This window comes from Canis lupus, chromosome 18 (genome assembly GCF_011100685.1).
Source record: "Canis lupus familiaris isolate Mischka breed German Shepherd chromosome 18, alternate assembly UU_Cfam_GSD_1.0, whole genome shotgun sequence".
Lineage (NCBI taxonomy): Eukaryota > Metazoa > Chordata > Mammalia > Carnivora > Canidae > Canis > Canis lupus.
Window position 1 is genome coordinate 6,112,400 of NC_049239.1, and position 18,178 is coordinate 6,130,577.

The window sequence follows — 18,178 nt, forward strand, 5'->3', positions numbered from 1 at the left end:
TTCTCCTAAGGAATAAAAGGTTCACGCTCAGGATTATTTAACATCAACTCAGTACTCTTTTCTGCTATTCAGTTTAATTCGGGCTTCCCCCTCCTGTCCCGATCAAGTCATTTTTATTTTTTTTCCTTTTTCCTTTTTTTTTTTTTTGAATTTAAATTCAATTTGCCAGCATATACTATAACACCAGTGCTCATCCCATCAAGTGCCCTCCTTAGTGCCTGTCACCCAGTCACCCCATCCTCCCCTACTCCTCCCCTTCTGCAACCCTTTGTTTTTCTCCCAGAGTTAGGAGTCTCTCGTGGTTTGTCTCTCTCTCATTTTTTTCCCTCCTCAGTCTCCCTCCTTTGCCTTATAATCCCTTTCACTATTTCTTTTTTTTTTCCTTTCACTATTTCTTATATTCCCATATGATGATTGTCCTTCTCCAATTGCTGATTAAGTTATTTTTAGCTGCTTATCAATCCAGAACCCAATCACCCATGATGGGTTTCATGTAGATGTCCTGCCTCCAGTATCTTCATTCTTTGACAGCTGTATCTCAGCTCCCCTCTGCCACTGGCTTTTCTTCTCCCTTCTCCCCACATGACCTCATGTGAAGAGTCTAGGCCAGGTATTTTGCAGTGTCCCTCAGTTTGGCTTCACTGGCGGTTTGCCCTTATGGCCACACTCAAGTTGAGTGTTGTGGGAAGGAGCACTGTGTAGGTTGTGTTGATTTCCTCTCGTTGTATCTCATCAGGTAGCCTATGATGCCATGTTACTTCATTACTGATGATGACAAATCAGTAAAGATTTCTGATGGCTATTAAATAGTGATTTTTCTCTATCATGTCTTCACTTACTAGTTGGCATTCCTTTTTTAAAAAAGTTTAGTTCCCATGTGAAATCATGGAATCCTTTATTCAGTTTCTAGAAATCCATTCCTGTCATTCATTTGGGTGCTTAAATTGTCCCACATGCGGCCAGGAGGAGCCTCTCCAGAGGCCTCCTGCATCCCTTTGGCACATCCCATGTCCCAGTCATGTCTTCTACTCAAAAGGTCCTGACTAAACTCCTTGCACTTTGCTTCTTAACCTTAATATATCCTGGAAATCACTCCAGATAAGTTCATATAAATCTTCATTCTGAATTCAGGAATTAAAGTAACCCCCCCATCACCATTGCACACGAGCAGGAGAGAACTTGAATAAACACAGGGAATCACCTGCCAGACCTCTAATTAAATGGCAGTTCCTCCTCTGGCCACCTCATTCTCCATTGTCAGCCAGACCCTGTGAATCCTAAGGAAGCCTGGCCATGAATCCCATAACCCCATTGTGCTAGATGCAGCACAGGATGAGCCATTCAACCCAGAAGTCCTTAGAGCAGCTCCTCAGAACCAGAGAGGAGGCTGGCCCACAGGGTGAGCCTGGAGACCCAGCTGGTGGGACGGTCGTGGACACCCCAGTCAGCAGGGGAAGGTTTTCCTGCAAGGGACGCCCAGTGGAGTGAAGCATGGGGATGGTGGAACAGCAGGGCTTGACTGCATCCCCGAGAAGTCCACGGGGAGGAAAGAATAAGATCTTATCCTGAGCAAGGAGATTTGCAGTGATTACCCTTCAGAGTCAAGAAAAAGTCTGGAAGATAGGTACGCAAATTGCTCTGCAAACTCTAGAGGAAGCATTACAACAGATAAATGGGTTTTCGGGTAGAGGTGGCATTTGCAATGGAAATTTAGGAGTGGATCTAAATTAATAAAGGGGCTCAGAGTGTGGAAAGGGGCATTTGAGACTGATGTAGCAATAGGACACAGATCAAAGCCTTTTGCTCAAGTAAACACAGGGGAAAAAGTTCATCTGATAAAAGCTATTACAGTATTCCCTATGACGTAATATAAGACAGCCATTAAAACCCATGTTCGTGAATAGTTTCAATAATATGAGGAGTGTTAACAGCAAAATAAGTAAAAAAAAAAAAAAAAAAAGGAAATACATATCTGGTGTGACATAACCATGGAGGATAGCTGGAAGGATATCCTGTAGTAGAAACTCTGGTTATTTTCATCCCCTCATTATACTTTTCAACCTTCTCAGATGAGCACATCTTACTCTTTATAATAATAAAAAAGAAATCTATGTACTTTGTTTCTTTAAAATAGATGACAGAGCTGCAACCAGGTTAGGACAATCAGAAGGTGGACACCTAAGTGGCTCAGGGGTTGAGCATCTGCCTTCAGCTCAGGGTCCCAGGATCGAGTCCCACATCGGGCTCCCTGCATGGAGACTGCTTCTCCCTCTGCCTATTTCTCTGCCTGTGTGTGTGTGTGTGTGTGTGTGTGTGTCTTGTGAATAAATAAATTAAATCTTAAGAAAAAAAAAAGGACAATCAAAAGGTGTTGGGTCTTAGGGGAGCGCCCTGGTGAGAGCCGGGCCGCGGTGGCACTGCTGTCCTCAGGGGAATTGCACTGCCAGGAGGGATGGTTACGAGCAATTAGAGACCAAGTGGGAAATCAGGAGGGGGAGACTGCGTTCCCAGTTAGGGCAGCAACAGCCCTGAGGACGGCATCGCCTTCTCCAACCAGTGTAACCCTGGACCCCGCCAGAGTTACCAGTACCCAGCAGGCCTCCATTAATGCTGAATGACTGAATGATGTCCTGGCAGTGATAGTCTCACGGCTACAATTCTCTTCCGTCCCTCCTCTGCCTGTGGAACCTGGGCTCTTCTGAATTCAGCATATGTGGTTGGACTAAACATCTCCTTGTCTTTACAGTTTGTAATGGAATAGGGATTGGAGAGTTCAAAGACACACTTTCCATAAATGCTACAAACATTAAACACTTCAAAAACTGCACGTCGATCAGTGGAGACCTTCATATCTTGCCAGTCGCATTTAGAGGGTAAGTAACAGATTAAGTGTCTGGTCTAGAGAAACACAAAATCCGCTTTGTTCACTGGTAGACACTGGTGATCAATAATCGTTTTGTTTCTTGTTTCAGTGACTCCTTCACGCATACCCTACCTCTAGATCCGAAGGAGCTGGATATCCTGAAAACTGTCAAGGAAATAACAGGTGTGTGCTGCTAACATGTCACATGCACATGAATGGGAACTGGGTGTTTTAGAGAGTGAGCCGGGAGATGCATTTTCTTCTCTCTCAGCGTCATAAAAACATTCCGTCTGAACTTCTGTCATTAGTGACTAATGAGTTCTTTGATAGTTCTCACAAATGCTATTTCCCCTGCGTGTGAAGCGTGAGCACTTTAATCAAAGACTTGAGTCATTCCTGGTTTTGTGTGAACATGTTTAACCCTCGTCTCCTCGGCCCGGCCAGCCATGCTGATGGCCCAGTGACTCTCGGGTGGAGGCAGAAGAAGGGCGAACACTGAGGGAACGACACAGGCTCACAGGCACAGACTGGACCCCACGTCCCTGCCCGTTTTGTCCATGATTCCCATCAGAGCTTCCCTGCCTTTCCCCCCAGAAAGGAAGCAGTTAGACCTACATAACAAGACTGTTTTTAGGATTGGAATTAAGTAAGGAGAGCATGCGAATGTCCTTCTGTGTGATGACAGGTCAAGACACAGCAGCCGCCATCGAGAGCGGAAGCGGGTTTGACTCATCAGATACGGAGCCCAACCCGGCTGTCAGGACCGTGGCACCGTGGGATGGCCTGTGGGGGGAGTTGGTGGTGGCAGAGATGCAGCCAGGGCTGGGAATTCTAGAGGAGAGGCAGGTGCCCACCTTGGCTTGTATCTACACATGGATGGACACGATGAAGACAACAAAGAAGAATCAAATCAAGAGTTCCCCTTTCCTGCTCCTATTGCAGTCTCCTGAGAATCCTAAAATGTCGCATGAAAAAAACATGTCTACATGGCATGTGTCTGAGCCTTACTTTTTTGCCTTTTTAGGGTTTTTGCTGATTCAGGCCTGGCCCGAAAATAGGACTGACCTCCATGCTTTCGAGAACCTAGAAATCATACGTGGAAGAACAAAGCAACAGTAAGTTGAGCCTGCCCAAAGCCTGGTGTATTGCTTATTTATTTACTGATTTATGTTTAAAATAAGACCCAATAAAGAATTTGAAATTAGACTCGTGCAGCTGTTGCAAAGATCCTACAGAGAGGGCTGCCCTGTGTCCCCCAGCCAGCTCCGACCATTGTTAACATCTCACCTACGCATGGTAGGAGGACAAAGTGAAGAAATGAGCATCGTGCCGTGCTGATGGCTCCAGCACCAGACATCAGTCAGATTTCACCAGCGTGCTGGGAATGCCTTGTTTCAGCGTCCAGCCCAGGACCCCACATGGCACGTAGTTGGGATGTCTCCTTAGTCCCTTCCAATCTATCACAGTTCCTGTGTCTTCCCTTATCACTTGTAGCCTTGACAATCTTAAAAAGTACTGGTTTTGTAGTAGTAGAACGGCTGGTCATGTGTTTTTGGCAAGAAGAGCACCGAGGGGATGTGTCCTTATAAGCACATTGTATCAGAGGGAGCCCTTGAGAGGTTTTTTAACATTAAATGTCTGGTTCAGGATTTCCACTTTTCCAACTCCCAGCAGCAAAATACTCACATAGAAGCATCTTTAATGTATTAAGAGTAATAATCAGTTTTGTATTTTGAGAATCTCTTTGTCAGATCTGCCTTGGAAACAGTCTAATGCTGAGAACTATCACCCATTAATTGACCCCTAAGACAACTACGTAATATTTTTGAGAATCTTTTTGAGATCTCTTATTTTTTGAGAATTTTGAGAATTTTGAGAATCTCTTTGTCAGATTTTTTTGAGAATTTTGAGAATCTCTTTGTCAGATCTGCCTTGGAAACAGTCTAATGCTGAGAACTATCACCCATTAATTGACCCCTAAGACAACTACGTAATATTTTTGAGAATCTTTTTGAGATCTCTTATTTTTTGAGAATTTTGAGAATTTTGAGAATCTCTTTGTCAGATTTTTTTGAGAATTTTGAGAATCTCTTTGTCAGATCTGCCTTGGAAACAGTCTAATGCTGAGAACTATCACCCATTAATTGACCCCTAAGACAACTACGTAATATCATTCAATATTAAAGAAAATCTGAATAGAGTATACATAAAATACATAATCGCTTTTTAAAAACCATCTTGGCTGTGCATGTCTTGTACTAACCATGGAGCTAACATTGCTTCCCTGGAAAGACCCTTTGTTCTAAGTTCTTAACAATATTTCTTTTGCCCAAGATTTATACAGAGATAAGAGATTTAGATCAATTTTCTTGGGTGACTGGCATGTACCACTTGGCTTAGTTCTAGGAATTTAAACAAATTTAGAATTACTTTGTTTTCTTTTCACATTTAATGAGAAATGGAGGGGCAGGGTGGCCACTGGCTCCAGGTATGGCTCACCAGACGAAGGTGACCCCAGCTTTGTCCCAGTGTCTAGGCTTCCGTGAGCACATGATGAGAGAATTTCTAAAACAGTGGTGCTGCTGGTCTCCTACACAGGGCTCCTCGCTTTCCTCAGGAGCAGGCTGTGGAAAGGGAGGAGGAGGAGGAAAAGGTTGAGGGAGAAACAGAGACAAGGAGAGAGGAGGAATCTCCAAGTTAAACTTTTGTCATCCTGTGTATGATGTCTCCTCATTCGGTGCTGTCTCAACTAGTCCATTCCCTGTCTTGGTGTCCAGTGAGCTTCCCAAAAATGCAAGTCTCTTTCCTATGGTTTCCATCATTTGCAGACCACAACCGAGCTCAAGGTGTCCAAGTAACCGGACACTTCTTCCAGGCTTCTGCTCCAGCAGTAGCTCCTGGTTCTCAGCACCCATCAGCTGCTTTCTTGCCTTCCTGCTCCTGTTCAGGACTTCCCTCCCTTCAGGGTGAATGACTTTTGCCCAATCACTTGATGGAAACCTATTGATAGCCTTATAGAGTTCTAGCACAGAGTTGGGTGGTTCAAATGATTGTTCAGTAAATGGATAGATCGATGAATCAGTGCATCAACAGGTGGAGGGATAGATGGATGAATGGATAGATGAATCCATGGATGAATGGATAGATGAGTGGGAAGGTGGATGGATGGGTAGGTGCATGGATGCATAGATGAGTGGACAGATGAGTGGATAGATAGTTGGGTGAATAGGTGAATGGACAGATGAATGGATATGGGTGATGGATGGATGAATAGAGAGGTGGAAGGATCGATGGATGCATATGTGCATAGATACATAGACAAGTATACGGATTGATGAGTGAGTAGATAGATGGATAGATGAATGGGTGGATGCATGGGTGGAAAAGATGAACCTATGGTTTTTGAAGCGTATTTGGATATTTGAGAGGTTAGAACATGCTCTCTATTCCCAGGCACAAAAAAAAAATGCAGTGCATATAATAATGATATTAACGTTTATTCAGCCCCCACAATGCCACTGGGGTTAAAGATACTAAATGAACAAGGAACAGGCTTTTCCCTGGAGGAGCTTTAAAAAAAAAACTCTTATAATTTTCAGAAGTTGTGATACAGACTTCCTGCAATATGACTTACAATCAGTGCGAGGCAGTTTGTAGTAAACAGAAGGTGGTCCAGAAAATAAAAATAACGTTTTTAGTGATATAATCTTTTCATAATTTTTAACAACGTTATGTTTCTTCTCCCCGCGACAGTGGCCAGTTTTCTCTGGCGGTCGTCGGCCTGAACATAACGTCCTTGGGATTACGCTCCCTCAAGGAGATAAGCGATGGAGATGTGATCATCTCTGGAAACCGAAAATTGTGCTATGCAAATACAATAAACTGGAAGAAACTCTTTGGGACTTCAAGTCAGAAAACCAAAATTATAAACAACAAAGATGAAAAAGCCTGCAGTAAGTAATCACTCTGGTTGATTGTGGAGATGGTTCACATGGATCATTTCTTTTGATTTAGAATATTCCCAAACAGGGCACCTGGGTGGCTCAGTGGTTGAGCATCCGCCTTTGGCTCGGGTCATGATCCCGGGGTCCTGGGATCGAGTCCTGCATCAGGTTCCCTGCAGGGAGACTGCTTCCCCTCTGCCTGTGTCTCTGCCCCTCTCCCTGTCTCTGTGTCTCTCACGAATAAATAAATAAAATCCTTTAAAAAAATTTATTTTAAAAAGGAATATCCCCAAACATTTAAGTTACATTTTTCATTCCTGAAGAAGCAGATTAAAAGAAATCTGTATATTCCTAAATGTGAAGTTATCGTGTAAAGTTCATTGGAATTGTTTCCAAATCACTCACATGTCATAGGATGGATTTGCCTTGAGATTTAAGCTATCAATTATTTATTTATAATTTACAGAACTGAGTTTTGTATACATTATCTTACCTTTTAGCCTCTGATGAACGTAGCTAGCAACACATACACACACGCACGTGCACACACACACGTGCACACGCGTGCAGGTAGAATGAACATTTACACTGACATTTTCTAGTCTGAGTTTAGAGTCCCAGGCAGCTCTTGAAGCCAGGCGTGCCCGTTACCTGGTCACTGGGAGAAGCAGATCTGAGGTCACACCCTGACTCTAGCCCTTCCCAGCTTCCAGACTGTGGTCAGTTTACTCAGCATGTGTAGGCCTCGGCTTCCTCAGTGATTCTCACTGCTTGGGAGAGAATTAAATGGAATTTTACATGTAAAACTCTTGGCATGGTGCCCAGCACACGGCAAGGCCCACAAACCTTCCCTGTGTTTCCATCAGCTATGACATTCATCCGCAAAATGCTACCCAGCTCCAGGCCAGGAACCCTTGACTCCCCGCAGGGAAGAGGAACTTGTAGTTGGCCTCTGGAAGCCCGTTGTGTGTCATCGCTTCTTCCAGGCCCCCCCACCCCACCCCGCCATGTCCATGCAGCTCAAGGTCACAGAGAGCCCAGCATCCCACTTACAGGAGCGGTCTCAAGTGGCCCCTCCAGTCACTGTGCCATAGCTGACCCCTTGTGTCTCGGTCTGTCTTCTCAGAGGCCATAGGCCACGTCTGCCATCCATTGTGCTCCTCAGAAGGCTGCTGGGGCCCAGGGCCGAGAGACTGCGTGTCCTGCCGAAACGTCAGCCGTGGCAAGGAATGTGTGGAAAAGTGCAACATTCTGGAGGGGTAAGGCTATCTCTTAACCCCTTTTGTTTTCATTAAAAAATAATAATAAGGCGATTGTTTTTATAGGTTTACAGTTACTTCACTTTGAAACTTATCCTTTTGTTTTTTTCCCTTTTTCTTTGGTCTTTATTTCTTGACAACTGTTAATCACAAAAGGAAATGAACAAACTTTTTTCATTACTTAATCCTATCCACTAATTTAGAGAGTCTCTATTTTTGGAAATACCTGATAATTTTCTCAGCCACACAGAGTTCCCAAGACAAATGGAAAAGTCAGAAATGGTTTGTGTGGCCAAGACCACAGCCGTTTAGACTTTTCTTTGGAATTACTCTTCCTGGCATGTCAAAATATCCTAGTATAAATTACATTTCCCGGTTAATTTGTTTCATGTTCAACAAATACCAAACTGTGCAAATAACTTTAAATGTAACCATGGACAAAGAAATAAACAAGCATATAACATAACCATTGTTAAATTTATTTGCCATCAATAGAAAGTCCAATCTGTTGCTTCTGTGGGAATCTTGATACTGATGTCAAGCTTTTTGCATGACCTCAAATAATGACTAAGAATAAATTAATAGGAAAGTAAAATTGAAGGATAGAGAGAGGCAGAGGTGCTTTTTTTTGTTTTTTAATGTAAAGAAAAGGGGAAATTTTGTGAGAGAGAAGAGCCATGGGAATTACAGATGGCTACAGGAACCATCCTTCTTGTTCGCTTTCAGCGCTTGGGCCACAGTACGGATCCAGAAATATTTAGGAACAGGATGAGAAGCCCAAGTCCAACTCTGTAGGAATCCTTTAGCAGGTGCGCTCGGTCACCTAACAGAGTCCTTTGTATAATTGACAGTGTTGCTTCAACAAGTAAGAAATATTGGTGCAATCGTTACTGCTGCAAACAGACATGAATCTCATGGTTTCCACATCTTCTTAGAGAGAGAGGAAATTAGAATAACCATGAGGGTGGAGCCTTTCTGTTAGAGAACCCTGGTGTCTTGCTGCACTTGCTCGGTTTGCATGGCTGGCTTCTCCAGCAGGCGTGTAACCCGGAGAAGGAGGGAAGGAAGAAAAAAAAAAAAAACAATTGGGCATATTTGGTTTAAATGACATTAGGGAGGATTTATGGACCATGTTGTGGGTGTAAACACTGTGTATTCACTGGAGTGAAGACCTGTAGTTAATTACCAGGCAGAGGCAGATTTCAGTGTTAAAAGCTGTCACAACTATTTTGCCTTTTCAATCAAACATCATCTTCTTGCTTAACATCCATCTAGACATCTTTGAGGAATAGCGAAACCATCACAAGCAAAAATTTTCATACCTTCGTTCCCTACGTACTGTTTTTCTTAATAACCATTGAGTAAGTTTTAATGTCTCTCCTTCCTTTTCCTGAGCATTAGTCCACAGTTAACCATTTCTTCCCAGCTTAATGCAGATATCCACGAATCTGAGATTGGGGGCAAGGGGCGAGGTCACCTCTGAAGGACTAAATTTTTTTCATTTTTTGGCTTGTGTGCCTAATAGAAACTGTGCCTTGTAAAGAAATGCAGGCAAGATGTTTGATTATAAATGAAATTTGACCATTTGTCCAGGATAGAAGATGACCAAGGATTCGGTTAATACAGTTTATCATATTACAGTATCGTCCTAGATTCCTGACTGTTGCATGTTGACCTAAATTTTTTTTGTGTTTTTTTGTTTTTTTCTTTTTTGCATTTCTGAGAAAGGTGACTTGTGTCTGATTAACTCTGACGGTTGTAACCCCCCAGCATTTTGAAGCAGGATCCCTAGAGATGGCACTGATCAGTTTCCTTTCTTCTCTCAGGGAGCCAAGGGAGTTTGTGGAGAATTCGGAGTGCATACAGTGCCATCCGGAATGCCTGCCCCAGGCCATGAACATAACCTGCACAGGACGGGTGAGGAGCGCAGTTGATGTTATTCCCTCGTACATCCTAGGGAGAGGCTTTCCCAGCAGCAGAACCACGACAATGAGCCAACAACACTCTGTAGCCACCAAGCGGGGGGCGGGGGGGGGGGGGGGGGGGGGGGGGGGGGCGGTGCTGTGACCTCCAGGTCAGGAGACTGGTTGAGTTGACGTCATCACACAACCCACCTTGCAGGAGCACTTACCCTTCCTGTCCAACACCCCCTACCAAGTTTAATAACGTCTGCTCCTTCACCAGAAACGGAGGCCTATGGTAGACTGGGTACACTGTCAGCCAGTTTTCATTATTTCTGACATCTGTCATCATTTGCTTTATCATTTTAATCAAACGTCAAATTCTTATTTAACATTAGTTCACAGTTATTCAAAGAATTTTGAAAGAAACGCCCAGCAAAACTTTTCAACGCAGCTTTTTCTATCTGCATGATATTTTAAAGAGTGTAAGTGAGAATTCAGGGCCCCCTCACACCACTCTCCGAATGTTGTTCATTCTCAGTATTATTTATCAGGACTTCTGTTTGGATTTGAGCTTCAACAGTCATACCTGCATCTACTAATTGAAAACGTTTTTCAGGAGTTCCCTCTGAACTGGGCAGAAGGCTGTGTTTTGAGGTAGAGGCTGCCAACAGGTGTGACAGGTTACACAGGAAGCCATCGGTTCACAAGCTCACATGGCGTTCGGTTACATTTTTATCATTGAAAGAAAGCTGTGGAAAAAAAAAAAAAAAGAAAGAAAGCTGTTGGTGATGCTTAGTCATCTGATTGTTCTGGTTCTGAGAACACTCAGTCTTTGGACAAAGCGGAGACATCAGAGAACTTCACCAACAAGCACATCCTTCCTACCAGTTGTATTTTAGTCCCTTTATGAAAGGACGTGGGCACAGCCTGAGCAGTCCCGATACGCTCACTTCTGAGTTTTCCAAGGGCGCTCCAAGTTCCATAAACAGAATCAAACTCAGCCTGGTACACAGTTAGTTATGCAGCCACCGCTGCGCTTACACTTGCCACCCTCCTGTGCCTAGAGAAATACAGATGTGGGCTCTCTTAAATTCGCCTCTGCATCCGTAAATGTCTTTGGCCGCCCACAGAGTCTCCCCTTACGTTCAAATATCATATGCAGAAAAGTCCATCTGAGCAATGAAGAGGTAAATAAATATACTCATAGACTAATTAGATTGTTTTGACAAAGAACGATGCCCATGACCCATTAAGGAAGCTGTGATGAATATTTCGTATGCTTATATGTTAAATGCCTTTTTTAAAAAAAGATTTTTTAAAGATTTTATTTATTTATTCATGAGAGACGCAGAGAGAGGCAGAGACACAGAGGGAGGAGCAGGCTCCCTGCGGGGAGCACAATGGGGGACTCGATCCCGGGACTCCAGGATCGTGCCCTGCGCAGAAGGCAGACGCTCAACTGCTGAGCCCCCCAGGTGTCCCTGTTAAATGCCTTTAAAGTCAGGGAGACTTTATCGTAAGCTGTTAAAGCAGTCACATCAAGCAACAGCAGTCCCAGACAAGCTTGCCGTTTTTCTGCTTGAAGAATTTCTACTATTATTCGACTGTTTTCACAATAAGTATTTCAATTTTGAAAGCGAAAGAAGCATCCGTAAATGTCTTTCTCCGTCTTGGCGCAGGGGCCGGACAGCTGCATCAAGTGCGCCCACTACATCGATGGCCCTCACTGCGTCAAGACCTGCCCGGCTGGCATCATGGGAGAAAACAACACCCTGGTCTGGAAGTTTTCGGATGGCAGCCGCATGTGCCACCTGTGCCATCCAAACTGCACCTATGGGTGAGCAGAAGCTCTGCGTCTTGGAAAGATATTTATTTTAATTATATGTAACCGAAAAAGAATAAACCAAGTGGAGAAGAGAGAATAGTTTTTTCTGATGAAATTCAGTGATAGTAGGAGATGGTGGCCTCTTTTACTTTCTACTCAGCCATCATTTCTGCACATCCCAAGGGCCTCCTAGCAAGGACCTCCTAACCCCAGTACCCCAGTCTCCTCTCCTCTGGCGCCTGTCCGGTCTCTGTCCTGTCAGTCACCTCTTCAGAAGTAAACTGGCCTTTCTTCCCTCCAAGCCACTCATGTATCAGTAGCATCCTCGGCCCATAACTCCTGCAGTTGCCCTGCAGCACCTTCAGAGGCTGCACGAACCCTACACGTGGTCCCAAAAGTTACAGTTTTGATTTGCACTCACTTTGCATAGTGTTTGTTCCCTTTCTGGGACTGCCAGGCATTGTGGGGGAGAAAAAGCTGGGGAGCAGAGGTATTTTGAGGAGGGTGTGAGTTTATCAGTGACCACTTGTCAGTGATGTCTTTTGTCTTTGAGTTTGGGTTTTCCTAGGAGATTCCAGAGTGTGAAATAGTGAGGTCCCTCACCTCCCCCCACCCTGTGCATCCCACAGCCTGAAAAAGCCTCTGCATGTGTGTGCACACACTCGTATGCATGTGCATATATGTGTGTGCCTATGCTTGTACGTGTGTTCCCATGTACCTGTGTGTATGTATACGTGTGTGCCTGTGTGCACGTGTGTGCCGCCTGTGTGCACACACCTGTGTGTTGGTGTGCACCCTGTGTGCGCCTCCGTGTGTGTGTACCTGTGTATGTGGTGTAGGAAGGAAGGCCCAAAGGCACTGAGGGGGTAGGAGCAGGACAACTTGGAAGTGGGGGAGGGAACTGACCTTCCCCTCAGAGAGAAGCGTACAGATCCCTGGACAGAGATAGGAAATGGGGAGCTTGGCAGATGCCCCATCCTGTTCACACATTTGAAACACAGTCCTCCATCCTTTCCCAGGCCATGAAATGGTAATCCGCGCCCCCGCCCAACCTCATTTTTTCAAATTGACATATCGCTGACACACCATGTCATATTCGTTGTAAGTGTACAACATAGTGGTTCGACAATGCTCTACGTGACGCAGTGCTCAGCACAATAAGTGCAGTCCCCATGAAAAACTATTGCATTATTGATTGTATTTTGTATGCTGTGCGTCTTATCCCTGTGGCTTATTTATTTTACGACTGGAAGTTTGTACCTCTTAACCCCTTCACCCATTTTCTCCGACCCCCTCGTTCCCTTCCCTGTGGTGGCTGCGGGTTTGTTCTCTGTATTTATGAGTCTGTTTCTATTGTTTGTTTGTTCATTTGTTTTGTTTTGGTTTTTTTTGGATTCTCTGTATAGATGAAATCTTATGGCATTTGTCTTTCCGTCTATTTCAGCTAGCATAATACTCTAGGTCCATCCGTGGACAGCGGCATGAGTTGTCTTTTCTGTTTAATTAGAATATTTTGTTTTCCTCTCGATGTTTGTGTTGGCAAATGTTGCTGTTCTTCAAAGCCAATGTGTTCTGCCTTTTTTACATCATGTAATCAAAATAAGAGATGGTGGCCTCCCCCACTAGAATGGGACCCCAGCTGCTCAGGAGTCACTTTTTTTTTTGAGACGTGTGGTAAGGGATGAAGCCAACTCCTGCTCTGACTCTTGGCTTTCTGGGTCTGAAAGCACCACTGCCCTTCCCCTGCCATTGAGGCTTGGCTCGTTCATCTGTTCCCGACCCCGCCGGCTCCTCAATCAGTATGGCTCCAGTCCCGGCCCCTCCACTCCCGCGCCCGTACGGACGTTCTAAAGCCAGATGCGAGACAGCTATATCTCTGTCACTAAGTGTACATGAAGACATTTCAGTAACAAGGGCCAGAAACTGTCTACTTTGCTCAGTGCTAGAACAAGCCCTGTCATAGAGTACGCACTCGGAAATACTTGCGGAGAGAATGAACGAATGAATAAATGCAAAATAAATAAAAAATAAATAATAAATAAATAAATAAATAAATAAATAAATGATTAACTGGTGCTGCAAAATTGAGATTCATGGTGATTTTAATGATTTGAGCGTAATTGAAACATGTTGCCTTATGATCTAATAAAATCTCTGAGGGGAACCCGGGTGGCTCAGTTGGTCAAACAACTGCCTTTGGCTCAGGTTATGATCCCAGGGTCCTGCAACCCAGCCCCACATCGGGCTCCCTGCTTCTCTTTCTCCCTCTGCCCCTGTCCCCACCCCCGTCATGCTCTCTCTTTCAAGTAAATAAATAAAATCTTAAAAAATAAAAAAAACTCACTAAGACAAAATACTGAAGTAGTAGAATGATTAAAATATGTGTTTCTGTCTCAATTCCTACAGCTGTGAGGGACCAGGTCTTGAAGGCTGTGCAAAACCTGGGTAAGTGTTATAGTTGTGTCCAGTGGACCTTCTCCAAAATGAGCCAACACCCTATGGGCAGAGATAATGCTTTCCCACATTTCTGATCACCCTCTATCTTGACCGGTTCTCCTGGGCCAGCAGAGCTTCCCTGGCAGAGACCGCCCTGCTGGTCCCGCCTACCTCTCCCCTGCCGACTTTGTTGGTGTGCTTCAGGGGAGGGGATGCAGGGTGTGAGCTGGTTCTCAGTGCTTCTCTTTACGTGGAGCCTGCCTCTGACTTCTTTGGTTACACCATTTTTGTGGATCCTTCTAGTAGCTTCTCTTCTTTCCTTCCTTGCTGACCCAGTTGGCACTATCTCAGACCTTCACGTTTGATGACAGAGCTCCAGCGTGGGGGGCTTTTCTCCCTTTCTAAAAAATGACTGCCTTTAGCATTTTAATTCTTATGAATTGGCCATCGTTGCTTAAAATGCTGCACTAAGGAAAAGCAGAGTTGGGAATTCCTGTTCAGACTCATCGGAAAGAGTGGCATTATCAATTAACAATGTCTAGCAAGGCATCAGGATTAAACACAAGGCGCCTCTTAGCCATTCCTGACATAGACAACACTGCGCAAACTTCCAGGCATTTCTGGTGATGTCTACACAATCCCCGCTTCGACAACCTGCCCTCCATGTCAGCTGACTCTTCTGCCCCAGAATTAGCCTTGATCATAAATCCCACCTACTTTCAAGTGAAACATTAAAGACAAATAAGGCAGTTTTTCAGAGATGAAGATGTCCTTTCCATCCCTTCCTCTTTTCTGAGCCCACAGGGACATCAGCAAAATCCGTCCTATCTTCACGCTACAACCAGTACCTCGGTAACGAGGTTTGCCATCAAAGCCCCACCTTGAAACTAGTCAGTGACCATTCTTTGTTGTATTTACTCTTTTTATTTTTTCTTCTCTTGTATTCACTTACCCCTTTGTATTCCTTACCCCATGGAACACATGCTCTATAATAAATTATTCTTTTTATCTTTCATCTCAGTATAGTAAAAACTCATTAATGCAAACTGCATTCCTTGAGGAGATGGTATAATGCAGGAGACGACTTTTGCACTCACTAAGAAAGTGCTGTAAATATTGTTGTCATGGAGTACCTTTGACCCACTTACAAGAAATTCATAAGGATGTCGGGATGTTTATGTGCTAAAGATACTAATTAATCTTTGACACCCTTTCACATTTCTTCCCGAAAATATGAAGTTTCCCGGAAGCTCAAATGGAATAGATTCTTGAGAATAATAATTGTATAAGGATTCTAAATTCGGAATACATGAATTCAGATGGTTCTTTCCTCAGTGAACTCCAGAACCTGAGTTTTGACTTTTTTGCTGTCTCTGAAATCAAGCACAACCTTGGTGGGAAGAAGGAGTACAGTCGAGTGGCTTGATGTTACACAGTGACATCACTCACTTACGACAACGATGCTTTTTATGTTGAAATCCTATCACTTTACAACTTCCCCCAAGCTTTTTCATAAAGCATTCCACATGGCTGTGGTCCCATCTTGAAAGCCAAGGACCCTTCGAAGAGGCTCAACATTCTGGAAAGGGTCCCTTCACCCAGGCAAGCCAGGAGACGATGCCTGTCTTACGCATGTGGCATTCTAGGCTTCAGATGAGTGGAGATACTCTGGGGATAAATGCAAATTCACATGAAAAGCATTACTGAAGTCTGAGTTACTTGTTGGATTATGTGGTTTCTTAATTAGTAGATTAAAATATAAGTGTCATCTGGGGTGTCCAGATGATACCTCAATTTAAAAGAAACGTAAAACAACTGGCAGGGAGGGCTTTAAGCTCAAGAAGGTGGAAACACTACCCTAGAAACTCTTTGCTTTCTTTCCTCCTTTTAGAATCCACATGGCATCTACTTTTGGAGATGATGTTAAATGATGTCAATGTATCAAAACACGCAGGAAATACATAAAATGCCAAGGTAATGAAATCTGTCAGCAAACCTCACTTGCCCACGTCTCCTTCTCATTCCAGGCCCAAGATCCCATCCATTGCTACCGGGATTGTCGGCGGCCTCCTCTTGGTGGTGGTGGTGGCCCTTGGAGTGGGCCTCTTTTTGCGCCGGCGCCACATTGTCCGGAAGCGCACGCTTCGCAGACTGCTGCAAGAAAGAGAGGTGAGTGGGTGCCCAGGCCCAGCATGCTCCCCCCAGCCCCAGGCAGCAACAGGGGTTCTCCTGCCAAGTCTTGGCATGTGTGATTTTGTATTCTAAGTGTGTAGTTGTATGACTATGTTTTATTTCTTGTGATGGAAAAACCGGAAAGAATCTCTGGATGTCCAATTATAAGTAACCAGTTACATTTTGGTACATCTCTGGAATGAAATGCAGATGTTTCTACTCTGAGTCTCACAACATGGACGCAGAGCCATGTAGAGTCCTATTTAACACATAGCACGCAGGTATGTGTAATAGGAGTCCGCTGGTTCCTGGGAAGGCACATGGTTGAAATGTCACTTTGGAAAATCCCATTGTCTACACAGTGCTGTTCCCTTCTGAGCTGTGTTTGTGACTCACCTGAATGGGTCCTCAGCCAGCCTCCTTCTGTCCAGCGTCCCTGGGAGGACAGACCCACAGCAGCTCATAGCATGATGGCACTTGTGTGTAAGAAGGCCCAACAGGCTACCAAAATGATCATCCATATAAAAGTTTCCCTCACCAGCATTCTCCCAATCCAGCTTATGGACTGGAAATAGAAGTTGCATTTGGTGAAATGCAGCTGTGCTGTTCGAGGACACCTGTACCAGGGAGTCCCTGTTCTAACACGTCTTCCATAAAGCTCTGAGAAGGTGTGCATTTCTCCTCTCGAGTGAGCACAGCAGGTCCTCTGTGCTGAAGCACAGCCACACGTGGCCATTGTCTGGGCCTGGCTGCCACCCCCTCCACACGGGCATGAGCATTGAGGCAGTTGCTCTTCCTTGTCTCTCACAGCTTGTCGAGCCTCTTACACCCAGCGGAGAAGCTCCCAACCAGGCTCTCTTGAGGATCTTAAAGGAGACGGAGTTCAAAAAGATCAAGGTGCTGGGCTCTGGAGCATTCGGCACAGTGTACAAGGTGAGGCCACCCTGGTTCCATGACTTCCGGGTGTGCGGGTCGGTGGGCCAATCCAGAGTCTGGGGCCATCTTCTGTTGCTCAGCCTCGTCTACTCTGTGTTGCTCACAGTTCGGGAAATTCCAGTGTTTTCCCCATATTGTCAAAAGGAAATCTTTGATAATCATGGTGACAGATACAAGGTCCTATGGGACCTGTACACGGGCAACAAGGCTTCATGGACCCCAGTGTTGACTGTGTACGGGGGTGGGTGGCAGAGACGGAGTCTAAAGGAGCGCCACCTTTCCCTGCGTGACAGCGTCCCAACAAACCAGGCCGGAACAGCTCCTCTTAATTTTTTTCTGGATCCTATTACACCAAGTCTGCTTTCAGTTGGGCCTAGACCCCATATCTCAGAATTCTGGACAAAACGATCCATGCTGGTTTGATAACTGGCACAAGTTTTGGACTTTTTTATCTAACGGCTCTGATTCATGGAACATGATCGCGAACGAGCTGCTGAGACATCACGGCTCCTAGCACGGGCGGCCTTGGAGTGCACAGCTCTGCTCAAGGTCCCTCTGGCCCTTTGGGACAGTGTCCCTGGTAAAGTCCGTCTATCTCACGAGGCAGCCTATTGTGCATAGTACGGCAATCACCAGTTCGTGTCCCCTCTCCCTCCTTGTCACAGGGACTCTGGATCCCAGAAGGCGAGAAGGTTAAAATTCCCGTGGCCATCAAGGAATTGAGAGAAGCCACGTCTCCCAAAGCCAACAAGGAAATTCTTGATGTAAGTTTCTCCTTTGTCCTCTGCTTGTCCACAGGCCCGGATAGCAAAAGCCACATTTTGTGGTGTCTGGCAGCA

General features: G+C 44.9%; 1 protein-coding gene across 3 annotated transcripts in view; it reads left to right on the forward strand.

The window, feature by feature from the left end:
• The window catches only part of EGFR (epidermal growth factor receptor), a 197,363-nt gene that overhangs the window by 151,555 nt on the left and 27,630 nt on the right, over positions 1-18,178 (forward strand). For all 3 annotated transcript variants that reach the window (XM_038562623.1, XM_038562625.1, XM_038562624.1), the window contains exons 9-19: positions 2,747-2,873; positions 2,973-3,046; positions 3,888-3,978; positions 6,617-6,816; positions 7,934-8,066; positions 9,893-9,983; positions 11,650-11,807; positions 14,202-14,240; positions 16,259-16,400; positions 17,214-17,336; positions 18,005-18,103. In XM_038562623.1, the coding sequence (XP_038418551.1) occupies positions 2,747-2,873; positions 2,973-3,046; positions 3,888-3,978; positions 6,617-6,816; positions 7,934-8,066; positions 9,893-9,983; positions 11,650-11,807; positions 14,202-14,240; positions 16,259-16,400; positions 17,214-17,336; positions 18,005-18,103 (1,277 nt within the window). The remainder of the gene's footprint in view (positions 1-2,746; positions 2,874-2,972; positions 3,047-3,887; positions 3,979-6,616; positions 6,817-7,933; positions 8,067-9,892; positions 9,984-11,649; positions 11,808-14,201; positions 14,241-16,258; positions 16,401-17,213; positions 17,337-18,004; positions 18,104-18,178) is intronic.